The sequence below is a fragment of the Ahaetulla prasina genome, chromosome 7, assembly GCF_028640845.1.
Source record: "Ahaetulla prasina isolate Xishuangbanna chromosome 7, ASM2864084v1, whole genome shotgun sequence".
Taxonomy (NCBI): domain Eukaryota; kingdom Metazoa; phylum Chordata; class Lepidosauria; order Squamata; family Colubridae; genus Ahaetulla; species Ahaetulla prasina.
The window spans coordinates 89888170-89901400 of record NC_080545.1 but is presented as its reverse complement, the minus strand read 5'-3'; the positions used below and the strand labels follow the sequence as shown (position 1 = coordinate 89901400).

The 13231-nt window shown below is 44.8% G+C and overlaps 1 protein-coding gene across 9 annotated transcripts in view; it reads right to left on the bottom strand.

The window, feature by feature from the left end:
• Positions 1-1698: 1698 nt before the first annotated feature.
• Positions 1699-13231, bottom strand: part of PDE3A (phosphodiesterase 3A) — a 343124-nt gene continuing 331591 nt past the window's right edge. For 8 of the 9 annotated variants that reach the window (XM_058189740.1, XM_058189742.1, XM_058189743.1 and 5 more), the window contains 3 exons: positions 11762-11917; positions 10080-10317; positions 1699-2178 (listed from right to left, as the gene is read on the bottom strand). In XM_058189740.1, coding sequence (XP_058045723.1) covers positions 1940-2178; positions 10080-10317; positions 11762-11917 — 633 coding nt within the window. In that variant the 3' untranslated portion in view covers positions 1699-1939. Of the gene's footprint in view, positions 2179-10079; positions 10318-11761; positions 11949-13231 lie in introns of those variants that run through there. The other variant, XR_009155948.1, reaches the window with a different exon arrangement.

Sequence of the window (13231 nt, the reverse complement as noted above, 5' to 3'; positions counted from 1 at the left end):
ACCAATTCTATCAGTCTATGCCTGGAGTTCCCAATATTGGCAACTAAGACCTCTGGACTTCAACTCCCAGAATTCCCCAGCCAGCAAGGGGAATTCTGGGAGTTGAAGTTCATAGGTCTTAAAAATTGCCAAGGTTGGGAACCCCTGGTTTAGATCCCCTCGCTTCCAAACTGCTGTCCTAAAGAACTGCGGTGTTCTTTGGAAATTTCTCATGGTTGTGGAAGGGGACAGATAAATGATTAAGTGACATTTCCTTGGCTAAAATATTAGATGGGTCACTGCATTTACAAAATGGCCCTTCCGTCATGGAGGGAAACGCAGAGGGGCAGCCTTCCTTAACGCTGTGACCCTCCAGAAATATGCTGAATCCTCAGCAATGACCAAGCTGTCTGAGAAATTCTGGAAGTTGAAGGACTCCCTTCTAGAGGGGGCATTTGACTTGGTGGGTAGGACTGCAGCGAGTCCTAGGCAGTGTTTCACATAAATTGTCTATGTGCTCCAGACTCCTCGTAATCACATGCAATCAGCTTATGACAAAAAAATCGATGAAGAATGGATTCCTTGAAGTAGATTTGAGTTCCCTCTGATCGAGGCCACCAGGCACCGGGTTCACAGCCCATACACAACACATTCCAATCAAAAGCAGAAGAAATGGTTACCCGGCATTTCTCGTTCACGGTCCGTCTTTAAAGTCACTTTTCTGATGCCCCACAAGACACATGAAAAGATGAGGAGGAAACAAAAGGTGGTAAGGACGAGAAGGTTCCTAAGGTGTGTCTCTCCAAAGTCTATCTCAATTCAATAAATTGGAAATTCCTTCAGATGTCATAGAAAATTCCCACCACCACCTTCTCTTCAGCAGATTAACATGGGAGGCTTGCTTGAAACTTGCTCGCCCAACGTGGGGGAAGGGGAGATGGCATAGACAGTTGAGCAATATACAGGTAGGAACCGCAGCTCGCACAAGTCTTCGAGAGACATGGCCTTTTCGGAAAAAACAATCAAGACCTTCCAAACGGAGACAGCAGCAGCTCGCTCCAGAAATGGGAAGTCCTTTTTTCCAGGGCTGTTATGGGCTCACCTCCGTCTGGATTTTACTGAGTTGTGTGGAAGAACGTGCAAGAGGTTCGAGGCAGAGTTCTCCAGGCTGAGAAAGCGAGAGAGAGCAAGTTCTCTGCAATGGAGGTGCATAAATCTTCTGTGGTGACATGCCCAGTGTGTCACAGCTGATCTCCAAAGCAGATAAACCCTTCCCTTTGCTCCATGAATTGAGGTGCTCCTGTTTTGTGTCCGTATGACGTCCTGCAGGCGCATCTATGCTGGCAGTTGGGATCAACCATTAACTCACACAATCAGTTATTCCACTTTGACAAAAAAATAAAAATAAAACAACAACAACCCAAGGGCAGTAAGGCCTTCTCCATTTCATGGAGTATTGTCTCATTTTCAAATCCTTCCCTCCCCCCACTTTTTTTTAAATATCATCACAGGCAGCATCGTATATTCTTTTTAAAAAGAACAAATAAACAAATATGCAGCTTATAAACCCAGGCTAATATACTGTATTTATATAATTATATATATATATATATATATATATATATATATATATATATATATATATATATATATATATATATATATATATATATATATATATATATATATATATATATATATATATATATTATATATATATATTTATAATTCTCCAATGTATTTGAAAGTTTGTAAAAATGGCCGTTGAAAACTGTGAAACCAATGTACCTCATAGGAAGAAAGGAAGGAAGGAAGGAAAGAAGGAAGGAAAACTTAAACAGCTGTAGGTGAATTACCCCGTATTTCTACAGTGTTGTGTCTAAACGTTGTGCTGGCTTGTAAAAACAACTGTTATGCAAGATGTCCTTGCACCAAATACTGTACAAAATTTCTGTCACTGTCATTGGTTTGCTTCTGAAGCTGTGTGATCTTCTTCCTCTTTGGCCTTTCCTTTCTCCTCTTCCTCCTCTTTAATGGCCTCTATTTGTTCAGAGGACGGGTGCAGCGCCATTGATGGCTCCCCACTTTGCTTGTCCTTCCCAGCTCTCCTCTCTTCCTCTTCGATGACCTTCTTCCACATCTGATGGTTCTGCAGCAAGTGCTGAGTTATCTGACAGTAGACTCTCCTCCTTTTCTTTCCTGCCAAAGAAGGCGACAAGCAAACATAAAGCCTCATTCACATTGGGAGACAGGTCTGAAAAAACCTGGCTTACTTTCTACATAAATGTAAGAAGAACAGGCAGGACCAGTGGTGGGATTCAAATTTTTTTTACTACCGGTTCTGTGGGAGTGGCTTGGTGGGAGTGGCAGGGCTTGGTGGGCATGGCAGGGGAAGGATACTGCAAAATTCCCATTTCCTCCCGATCAGCTGGGACTCAGGAGGCAGAGAATAGATGGGGGCAGGGCCAGTCAGAGGTGGTATTTACCGGTTCTCCGAACTACTCAAAATTTCCGCTATTGGTTCTCCAGAACTGTTCAGAAACTGCTAAATACCACCTCTGGGCAGGACCCAACTGGAATAATGCAAATAAGGACCATGTGTAGGACTTAAGAGTAGTTTTCTCTGTTGGGAACAGTTTGATGGAGGGATATTGATGAAAAGTTGTTGTCAATTTTGAATGCAATTCAGCAAAATTGTCAGGCCCCAAGAAAACAGCAATGACATGTAGAGTTACCTCTGAGTAGGTTCTTTATTGTTTCTCACCTACCGACATAATCTTGCCAGACTAAAGCAACTATCTACATAATTACAGATCTACTCTGAACTGCAAGGGAGGGACTGTCTTAACCCTCTTCCTACCTATCCAAGCTCTGCTGCCTCTTTGCCCCGTTAAGCAGACTCTCCCACCTGGGACTCCAGTCTACCTTCCACCACAAAATGAATTGTGGAAAAAAAGTCCACCAGCAATTTGTATGTCTGGCATGGAACAACCAGTTTCAATGAATACACATCTTTCTGTATCTAACTTTTGTGTGATGAGGTCATAACATGTTTTTACTGTCCCATGTTTGACCTTGCTTTGCCCTCAATGCCCAGTCTATTAATCTCTTGCCAACCTTACCAACTGACCAATACTTATCAGAAAAATACAATAGCATGGAACTAAGGAGTTGAAGAAAAAAAATGCAAGGATCATCTAGTCTAGGGGTGTCGAACTTGACTTCATTGAGGGCTGCATCAGGATTGTATTTGACTTTGGGGGTGCAGGGTGGGTGTGGCCAGCTCAACGTCATTCATGTCAGGGGTGCCTGTGCTGGCCAAAGCACTCTGTCAGTGAAAACGGGCTCCCGAACTCCATTTTTGGCCTCCTGCAACCGTCTGCCAGCGAAAATGGAGCTCGGGAAGGCCGCACATGGCCCTCCCAAGCTCCATCTTCGCTGGCAGAGGCACTGTGGGCCAATCCTTTGCTGTTTCCAGGTTGGCCCTGCGCAGGAGTGAAATCCTACTGGTTCGGACTGGTTTGGGTGGATCGCTAGGGATTATGGGCATCAGTTCACCGAACTGGTAGTAATTAGCTCTCCTTGGCCCCACCCACCCACTCACAGCTGGTCACCGCTCACCTCTTCCAGCCATTTGATATTGCACAGAATTCAGTGTTAAATGCAGCAGAGAGAATGCTAACTTTTCTCCCCCCATTCAGAACGGAGCTGCTGCAGCCTGTCCCTTTTAAGGTAGTCCCCAGGAGGGAGGGGGCCGGAAGGGAACCATAAAGGGAGCAGCAGCTCCGTTGTGAATGGAGGGAGAAAAGTTAGCATTCTCTCTGCCACAGAATTCAATGTTAAATGCAGCAGAGAGAATGCTAACTTTTCTCCCTCCATTCAGAACGGAGCTGCTGCAGCTTGTCCCTTTTAAGGTAGTCCCCAAGAGGGCAGAGGACGGGAGGGGAGCAGCTGGAATCGAGCCGTTTTTGTGAAAGGCAGGAAAATGGGGAAGGGGATTTTCCTGCCTGTCATCCATTCCTCAATCTCAGCGTAGACTGAAGGAAGGATGGTAGGCAAGAATATTCCCCACCCCATTTTCCTGCCATTTGTGGCAAGGAGTGGCTGGGAGGAGAGGGGCCAGTGAGGAGCCCCTCGATGTGAGTGATGTCGAGTTGGCCATGCCCACCCAGTCACATGACCTCCCCCCAACAAGCCACGCCTACAGAACCAGTAGGGGAAAGTTTTTAATTTCACCCCTGGCTGTGCGGGCCAGATCTAAGCACCCCACAGGCTGGTTCCTGCCTGCTGGCTCTGAGTTTGACACCCCTGATCTAGTCCAACCCCTGCTGCAAAGGAAACAAACTAAGCTAATTAAGTTAACCAGCAACCAAAGATTCAGCTGATTAAGCTACCGCTTCAAAAGGTTTACATCAGAAGTGGGTTTCAGCTGGTTCTGACCAGTTCTGGAGAACTGGTAGCGGAAATTTTGAGTAGTTCGGAGAACCGGTAGTAAAAATTCTGACTGGTCCCGCCCCCACCTGTTCTCTGCCTCCCAAGTCCCTGCTGATCGGGAGGAAATGGGGATTCTGCAGTAACCTTCTCCTGTCACGCCCACCAAGCCACGCCCACCAAGCCATGCCACACCCACAGAACCGGTAGTAAAAAAAAATTGAAACCCATCGCCAGGCCAGGAGGACACCTTCGGATCTAACTGCATAGAAACCGCTTCTGCTCGGTGAAAGTTTTTTTTTCCCCCCCACGCTTTCATGTATGATTCTGTGAAAGCATTTGGGATTCTACCGCTCCCCAGATCTGTCTTCACTAACTTGCACAGTGAACCTTTTTTCTTCTTCAGAAGTTTTAATAAAAGGAAACAAAACATGAGGGAGGAAGTATTACTCAGGAATGTTTTTTTGTCAAAAGAAATGCGTGCATAGATTAGCACTTTGGAAGCCAAACTCTTGAGTCCTTCAAGTTTTTCAACTTCAAACAAAGAGCTTTTCACGATGGGACAGCCCAAATCCAGTTCAATCCTTCCTTAGAAAACTTTCGATTCCCTGTAGGGAAGCCTCCAGATTTAATCAGAAGGAACTTCCGTGCTGAACTAGCCCTCCATAATAAAACATTCCCGCTCTGGTTTCCTGGGAGATACCCCCTCCCATACTTTGCAGGGCTCCAGAGGGGCCAGAAGGGTGTTAATCACATCTTATGTTTTGTTGGCGATAATGTTAGGAAGGGCTAATGGACAAGAGAGAAGCGGCAAACCAAGAATACGTTGGGTTGACAACATCAACTCTGATGTAATGTTCGAACATCCATCAATTGAAAGCTGTGCTTGACAGGGTAATAGAGAGCATTTGCCTATAATGTCACCCAAAGTTGGACACGACTGAATAGTTAATACAACAACAAAATGTTTTGCTGGAAATCATTTCACACATGCTCATTGTGAGTCACTGTAACTATATTTCTGGCATTTTGTTCATATCATGTAGTGTGTGGTGGCCCGGCAGCGGCCAATGGAGCTGGCGGCAGATTCGGACAGTGAGGAGGTTGGGGAGGAACATGGGCCAGTCCTGGAGTCTGGGGAAGGCTCTGATGAGGGCTCTGCATTGGAGGCAGAGAGGAGGCCAGGGCCATATGCCAGTTATCAGCTGCCTTCAGAGTCAGACATCAGTGAGGCAGACGAACAGCTGGAGCCTGTTCCCAGTGTGCGCATGCGCAGAGTTGCCAGATGAACAGCTAAAGAATAAGGGTCGACTTGGGAGTAAGGCCATGGGTGGACGATGAAAGGCCCCTCTCAGAGGGAATAAAAGAGGAGCGAGTGGGGAGGGGAGTTTGCAGGAGACAATTAGTTCGCTTAATTGGTTTGTGACTCTCCGAGACTCTTTGCCAAGTTTTGAAGCTATCAGCCTGGCAGCTCTCCAAGCCAGATAAGGTCTGTGACTTTAAATTCTCCCTTGATAGGCATTGCTGTATGTGAATGAGAGGAATTCACAGTAACTTAATAAAAAGGGTTTTTTTGTCGGGACAAGGAGTCTGCTTCATGCTCTTGGGAAGCCTAGGTCAGAACATAGTGAGAGATTCTGGAAATGTAAGGACCTTGGAAAATGGACATGTGCCCACATGTCCCATCTTCCAGGGAAAAGATCCCGTTTTCTTATGATTTTTTGGGAATGCTTGCAGACACGTTTTCTACTGTGAATTGCTAGAGTTTTCCTCTGGTGAGTAATATTTTGCCCACCCAAGGTCACCTGAATCTGTAATTCTGAATAAGTTTGCGGATGTTGTCTTTAACGTAGACAGATTGAAGTGCCTGGGCGGGGATACCAAGGTAGTATGTTACACACAACTCGCTATTTCTGACCTTGAAGCTTGCTGTTGGGAAGACTGAATTTGAACCACATAGATAGTTTTGCCCCGATAATTCGGATTGTTTAGTATAACTTTGAATGAATGGATGGATGGATGGATGCTGCTTTGGCATGTGGGTCACTCAATCAGGGTTACAGAACATGCAGAAAGACTGAGTAAATACTTGGGTCGAAATGGGACTGGATAGCAATTCTGACACAGGTGTGTCACCTGAGGTGAAATCTGTTCCCATCCTTCTGCCCTTCCATAAGTTGGCTTGGGAGCATATCACGGTGGAGATGGGTTGACAGATTAAGAGAAGATCCCAGGTGTGTCCTGCTTCTTTTCTTCCCATTTTTTTAATTGTAATCTTTTATATGTATGTATGCATGTATGTATGTATGTATGTATGTATGCAAGTCTTGGCGTATTCGGGTCTTTTCCTGTGTAAGGTTGAGAGTATCTTGGCGACGTTTCGACGAGGTCCCACTCGTCATCTTCAGGCTGGTGCTTATGGCTTCGTGCTTGCATGAGATACCCTCAACCTTGCATAGGAAAAGACCCGAATACGCCAAGACTTGCATACATACATACATACATACATACATACATGTATTTGTTTTTTAGAGTTTTGCTGGCTTTTATTGTTGGAAGTCACCCATTGTTTATTTCATAAATTGCAATGTTACATTAGCCAGGAGACGTGTGAACAAAGCGGTTCCTTGGCTGCCGAAGAGTGTTAGTTCGTTTGGTTCATGCTCGTGTGCTATCCAGAGTGCACCAAGGGAGTGGAGTAGCTCCACACTCAGCAAGGAAGGTGCCCAGAGCCACTTTGAAGCTAGATTGGGCGGCAAATATATAAATTTCTATCATGCCGTGGGAACCTTTGGACATAAAACTGTTCTGGGTAGAGGCAGAGAGAGCAGGGGTGAAATGTAAATTTGTTACTACTGGTTCTGTGGGCGTGGCTTGGTAGGGAGGTAATGTGACTGGGTGGTGTGGCCAATTTTTTTAATTGTAATCTTTTATATGTATGTATGCATGTATGTATGCATGTATGTATGTATGCAAGTCTTGGCGATTCGGGTCTTTTCCTGTGTAAGGTTGAGAGTATCTTGGCGGCGTTTCACGAGGTCCCACTCGTCATCTTCAGGCTGGTGCTTATGGCCGTGCTGGCAGGAGATACCCTCAACCTTGCATAGGAAAAGACCCGAATACGCCAAGACTTGCATACATACATACATACATACATACATGTATTTGTTTTTTTAGAGTTTTGCTGGCTTTTATTGTTGGAAGTCACCCATTGTTTATTTCATAAATTGCAATGTTACATTAGCCAGGAGACGTGTGAACAAAGTGGTTCCTTGGCTGCTGAAGAGTGTTAGTTCGTTTGGTTCATGCTCGTGTGCTATCCAGAGTGCACCAAGGGAGTGGAGTAGCTCCACACTCAGCAAGGAAGCCGCCCAGAGCCACTTTGAAGCTAGATTGGGTGGCAAATATATAAATTTCTATCATGCCGTGGGAACCTTTGGACATAAAACTGTTCTGGGTAGAGGGCAGAGAGAGCAGGGGTGAAATGTAAATTTGTTACTACTGGTTCTGTGGGCGTGGCTTGGTAGGGAGGTAATGTGACTGGGTGGGTGTGGCCAACTTTTTTTTTAAACTTTTAAAAGCATTTTTTCTACCAGCTCTTCGGCCAAAGAGGTTGTAGAAAAAATGCTTTTAAAAAGTTTTGACAATCCCAGCTGAGCCGCGTGATCATCAGAGGCTTTTTTAAAACTTTTAAAAGCATTTTTTCAGTCGAAGAAAAATGCTTTTAAAAGTAAAAAAAAGAAAAAAAACAACTCTGATAATTGTGCGGCTCAGCTGGGTATGGGGGTGGGGCAGCGATTTTTGCTACCGGTTCTCCGAACCACCTACCGCCATCGCTATCAGATTGGGTGATCCGGTCCAAACCAGGAGCATTTCACCCCTGAGAGAGAGTGACCCTAACTCTAACCCTTGAGGGACAGGAAAAAGAGCCTCTACCAATGAAATGAGCCTCAGGGGCTCAGTGGTTAAAGTACAGTACTGCAGGCTACTTCAGCTGATCACCGGCTGCCAGCAGTTTGGCAGTTCGAATCTCACCAGGCTCAAGGTTGACTCAGCCTTCCATCCTTCCGAGGTGAGTAAAATGAGGACCCAGATTGTTGGGGACATAAAAACGTAATGCGAATAAATACCTCAGACAAACCACTCCCCTAAATCACATGAGGAAAAAGGGAGGGAGGAAGGATGTGCTTTCAGACTTGCAGGATTCTGCTCTACAATCCAAGTAATACAGATATACATGGTACTGGTTTCCTAGTATGGTCTCCCGGGAATGGCTGACCCCAACAGACTATTCTCCATAAATTCCCCATTAATTTAATCAATCAATCAATCAATCAATCAGAATAGAGCTGGGAGGGATCTTGGAGGTCTTCTAGTCCAACCCCCTGCTCAAGCAGGGGGCCCTATACGATTTTGGACAAGTGACTCTCTAGTCTCTTCTTAAAACCCTCTAGTGATGAAGCAGCTACAACTTCTGAAGGCAAGTCTTTCCACTGGTTAATTATCCTCACTGTTAGGAAGTTTCTCCTTAATTCCAAGTTGCTTCTCTGCTTGATTAGTTTCCATCCATTGTTTCTTGTCCTGCCTTCTGGTGCTTTGGAAAATAAGTTAACCCCCTCCTCTTTGTGGCATCATCATCATCATCATCATCATTATTGGTATTGTTATTATTATTTATTGGTTAAAGATAATAGGTATATATCTCTTCAACCCGCGAAGCTATTAAATACTTCTCCTTGGCAAAACCAGTAACTTTAAATGAAACAGTCCATAATTTGTTGTTTGTGAAGAACGTTGAAATAGTTGAGGCAAATGCCCTGTTAGTTAATGATGGAACAGGCCTGATGGAGATGTCACATTTTTCATTTGAAGAAAAAAAAAATACAACGACAAATTCTGACCTTTAATGGTGGCCCAAACCTGCTACCTAAATTGGCCCCTTCGCTATGACTAATAGCTGAACTGGATGTTAGGAAGCAATGCATGAGGACATTGGAGGAAGCTGTCTGGTCTACAACAACAAGGCCTATCCATTATCAACATTCCCACAAGCAAATACTATTGAGGGTTTCATTAGATGGCACGATGGGCAGAACAGGATTAAAAATAAGGCACTCGCTCCTTTCCAACATTCTGAATGTCTTTCCTGACAGGTTCCCTCTCTCCGTCCATCACTGTTTCTCTCCCTCTTTCTCACTTTTGCCGGAGTTTTCAATTGTTAGCTACCAAAAGTCTTTTGTAATAACTTGTGTGAAACTAGAGCAGCATCTAGAGCTGTAGTTGCCCATTTGTGGTTTACAATTTGATATTGAGTCTTAGATCAGACAGTGCTGGTAATTGTAACCAACAACCAAAATACCCCCACATAACATACTTCCAAGAAATCCAAACGAGGGGTCCTCGGTGCTCTCAGAGCTTGGCTGCTTTCTTACAGACGTTTCATTACCCAGCTAGGCAACATCATCAGTGCCAGTAGATTAGCACTGATGATGTTACCTAGTTGCTTTACATCGATTGTCTTGTGGGTCTCCTTGCCACAAACCATAAGTTTGACTCGGAATAACTTTTTTGTGAAATGAGTTTGGGGTGGGCATGCGGCATTTTTATTGGGGAACCAGAGGGGCCAGAGGCAAATAATGAAATAAAATTAAAACCTAGGACAAACATACTTGCTTCATGGCTGTCACAGGAGTCCATGTCTGGGGAATCCTCTTCGTGTTCATCTGTATCTCCTGACTCATCGTTATCTTCAATCCATTTACCTGGCATCAGTCCTGCTGAGTCATAGGAGTTACACAGGGGTCCCACAATGTGAGTGATGAAGGATTCTTGGAGTTTTGCTAACTGCGGAGCAGAGCGGTCCATGAAAGGGCTGATGGGGAGACCTAAGCTGGCTTCTTCATCACCCTTGGGAAACAGGAGGCACTCTATTAGTCAAAGGCAATCGGGGCGATTTCCAGTTCGCTAGTGGGGCTAAGCCACCCTTCTCAACCCTCAGGTGTGCTATGTCTGATATGCCCAGATTTCCAAAATTCAGGAATTGGGAATTCTTGGGAGTTGGAATCCCAGAAGACCTGGCTGGAGCCAGATTGAGGAAGATTATTGTTACATGCACGTGGAAATTAAACTGCTGCAAGACCAGGCATCTGTATTCAAATGACATACTAAAAACTCCATTAGTTTTAACCTTAGTTAGAACTTCTTTTATATCTGTGTTTTAGTATATTCTGCTGGTTTCCTTCTTTGTAATCAAAAGTAAAGGTAAAACTTCCCCTCGCACATATGTGCTAGCCGTTCCCGACTCTAGGGGGCGGTGCTCATTTCCAGCCAGAGCCAGCGCTGTCTGAAGACATCTCCGTGGTCATGTGGCTGGCATGACTAAACGCTGAAGGCACACGGAACACTCTTATCTTCCCACCAAAGGTGGTCCCTATTTTTCTACTTGCATTTTTTACGTGCTTTCAAACTGCTAGGTTGGCAGAAGCTGGGACAAGGAACGGGAGCTCACCCCGTTACGCGGCGCTCGGGATTTGAACCACTGAACTGCCAACCTTTCAATCGACAAGCTCAGCGCCTTAGCCGCTGAGCCACCACGTCCCTTTTAATCAAAAGTAATTCCCTGCAAACTTGTTAAGACAGCTTATGGTTTAATATGTTACATGGATCCAGGAAGCAGATTCTCTTAGGAATTGGGTGATGTGTGATAATCGGAACACAATCGTTTTGTTTGGTTCATCTCATTGGTCAGTTTATAGTTCATAAGATTATGTGAACACTGAAAATGGGTTTAATTCAACCCACTGAATTTAGGAGAGTTGTGTGAACAACTGGCCCTCTTGTGTAGCCTTAAATATCTCTTTAAGAATGAAACTGGAAACCAGCCTAAAAAAGAAAGAGACATTAACCAGAGCAACAAATCCACTATATGATCAAGGTCCTTAATAAATGCGTATTTTCTAAAGAAATCTAAGTCATGCCTGCACAACTGAGCTGGTGACAAGGATTTTAAAATGCTAACAACCAACTCCGTTCCTTTATAGCATGTTTTCTGAAAATAGTTTTTTTTTTAAAAAAAAATGACCAACAGCTTTTAAGAAAGGTGGGTTATTGGTGTTTTTTTTTTTTTTTTGCATTTTAAAGTTTTGAAATACGAAAGCAAAACCTTTGATCATTTAGAAGAATGAATTAAGAGCAACTCGTTTACCATGGTTTATGGAAATAATTTGCCTTCGTTATTGTGAAGTCTTTGGCATTCTCAAAAGCTTGGAAAATGAGCTAAAGACTAAAATGATGGGCATTTTTCATAATGCAGTAAAAAAAAAGTTGTTCATAGCAATTGTTATCTTCTCACCTGTTCATAAAATTCATTCACGATGCCATCTGTCCACTTTAGATGTAAATCTTTGTACTTGGCTGGACCATTGATATCGGCCAGTTTGATGCACATCTGGCAAACCAATAATCGGTCGTTCTCATTTGTCCAATCTATGCCCGCATCGTCGTTCACCTGGCAGGTAACGTGCTATTAGAAAAAGTACCTTGGGACAATTGTGATCAAACATAACATAATGCAATTCCAAAGGTGAACATGATGTATACTGTACAAGAACCCTTTCCTAGGTAGGGATTATTATTTGGGTGTATTATGCATTTCCTTGGTTTGCCACTATACTGGTTTATCACTACCATCTTTTTTTTTAACTTCTCTATCTAGCTTCCAGCCCTGGCGATTTTTGGTCTTCCTCCCATACCCGTATTAATCAGATCTGATTCTGCTTTAGTTCTGTTATGGGTGAGTGCTCAGGGGTGAAATCCAGCAGGTTCCGGAGAACCGGTAGTGGAAATTTTGAGTAGTTCGGAGAACCGGCAAATGCTGCCTCTGGCTGGCCCCAGAGTGGGAAGGGAATGGAGATTTTGCAATATCCTTCCCTTGCCACGCCCTCACCAAGCCACACCACGCCCACCAAGCCATGCCCACAGAACCGATAGTAAAAAAAATTTGGATTTCACCACTGCGGGTGCTCCATCCCTGACTTTTAAGAAGAGACTGGACAGCCATCTGTCTGGAATGGTATCGGGCAGGGGTATCAAACTGGATTTCTTTGAGGGCCGTATCAGTACTGTAGTTCTTCTCCACAGGCTGGTGGGGGGAGGAGAGGGCAGGAGATGGAACGGATGCCTCCTGCAGCACCCTGCTGGCGAAAACGGGGCATGCTCCCCCCCCCCCCCCGAGCACAGCCCTGTCTGCTCCACTTTCGGGCTGAATGGCCTCCTGCAACACTTTGCCAGCCAAAAAGGGGCCACTATGGCCTCCTGCAGCACTCTGCTGGCGAAAACGAGGCCTCCACATGGCCCATTTTTGGCCAGCAGAGTGCTGCTGGAGGCTGGGGAGGCCAAAAACCAGCCACATGGGGGCCTCGCGGGGCCTCTGTGGAGCCTGTTTTGGGCCAGCAGAATGCTGCTAGAGGCCAGTGAGGCCGAAAACAGGCCACACGGGGGCCATATGCACCCCCCCCACCCCCGCAGCCCGTTTTGGCCAACAGAGGCACTACGGACTGATCCTTTGATATTTCCAGCCCGGCCCCATGGGCCAGATTTAAGGACCTTGAAGGCCTTGAGTTTGACACCCCTGATATAGGGTCTCTTGCTTCCAATTCTTCCAATTCTGCTGTTCTCTCATTCTGTTATCTGAATCACACTTCCTTATAGAACAGGATAGTCTTACACTAGATAACATTATTCTTTTATCTGTAATCTTCTTGGTGCAGCTCCTTTCTGATATGATTTGGTGGAAGGAAGGAAGAATACTTTTATCTACCAA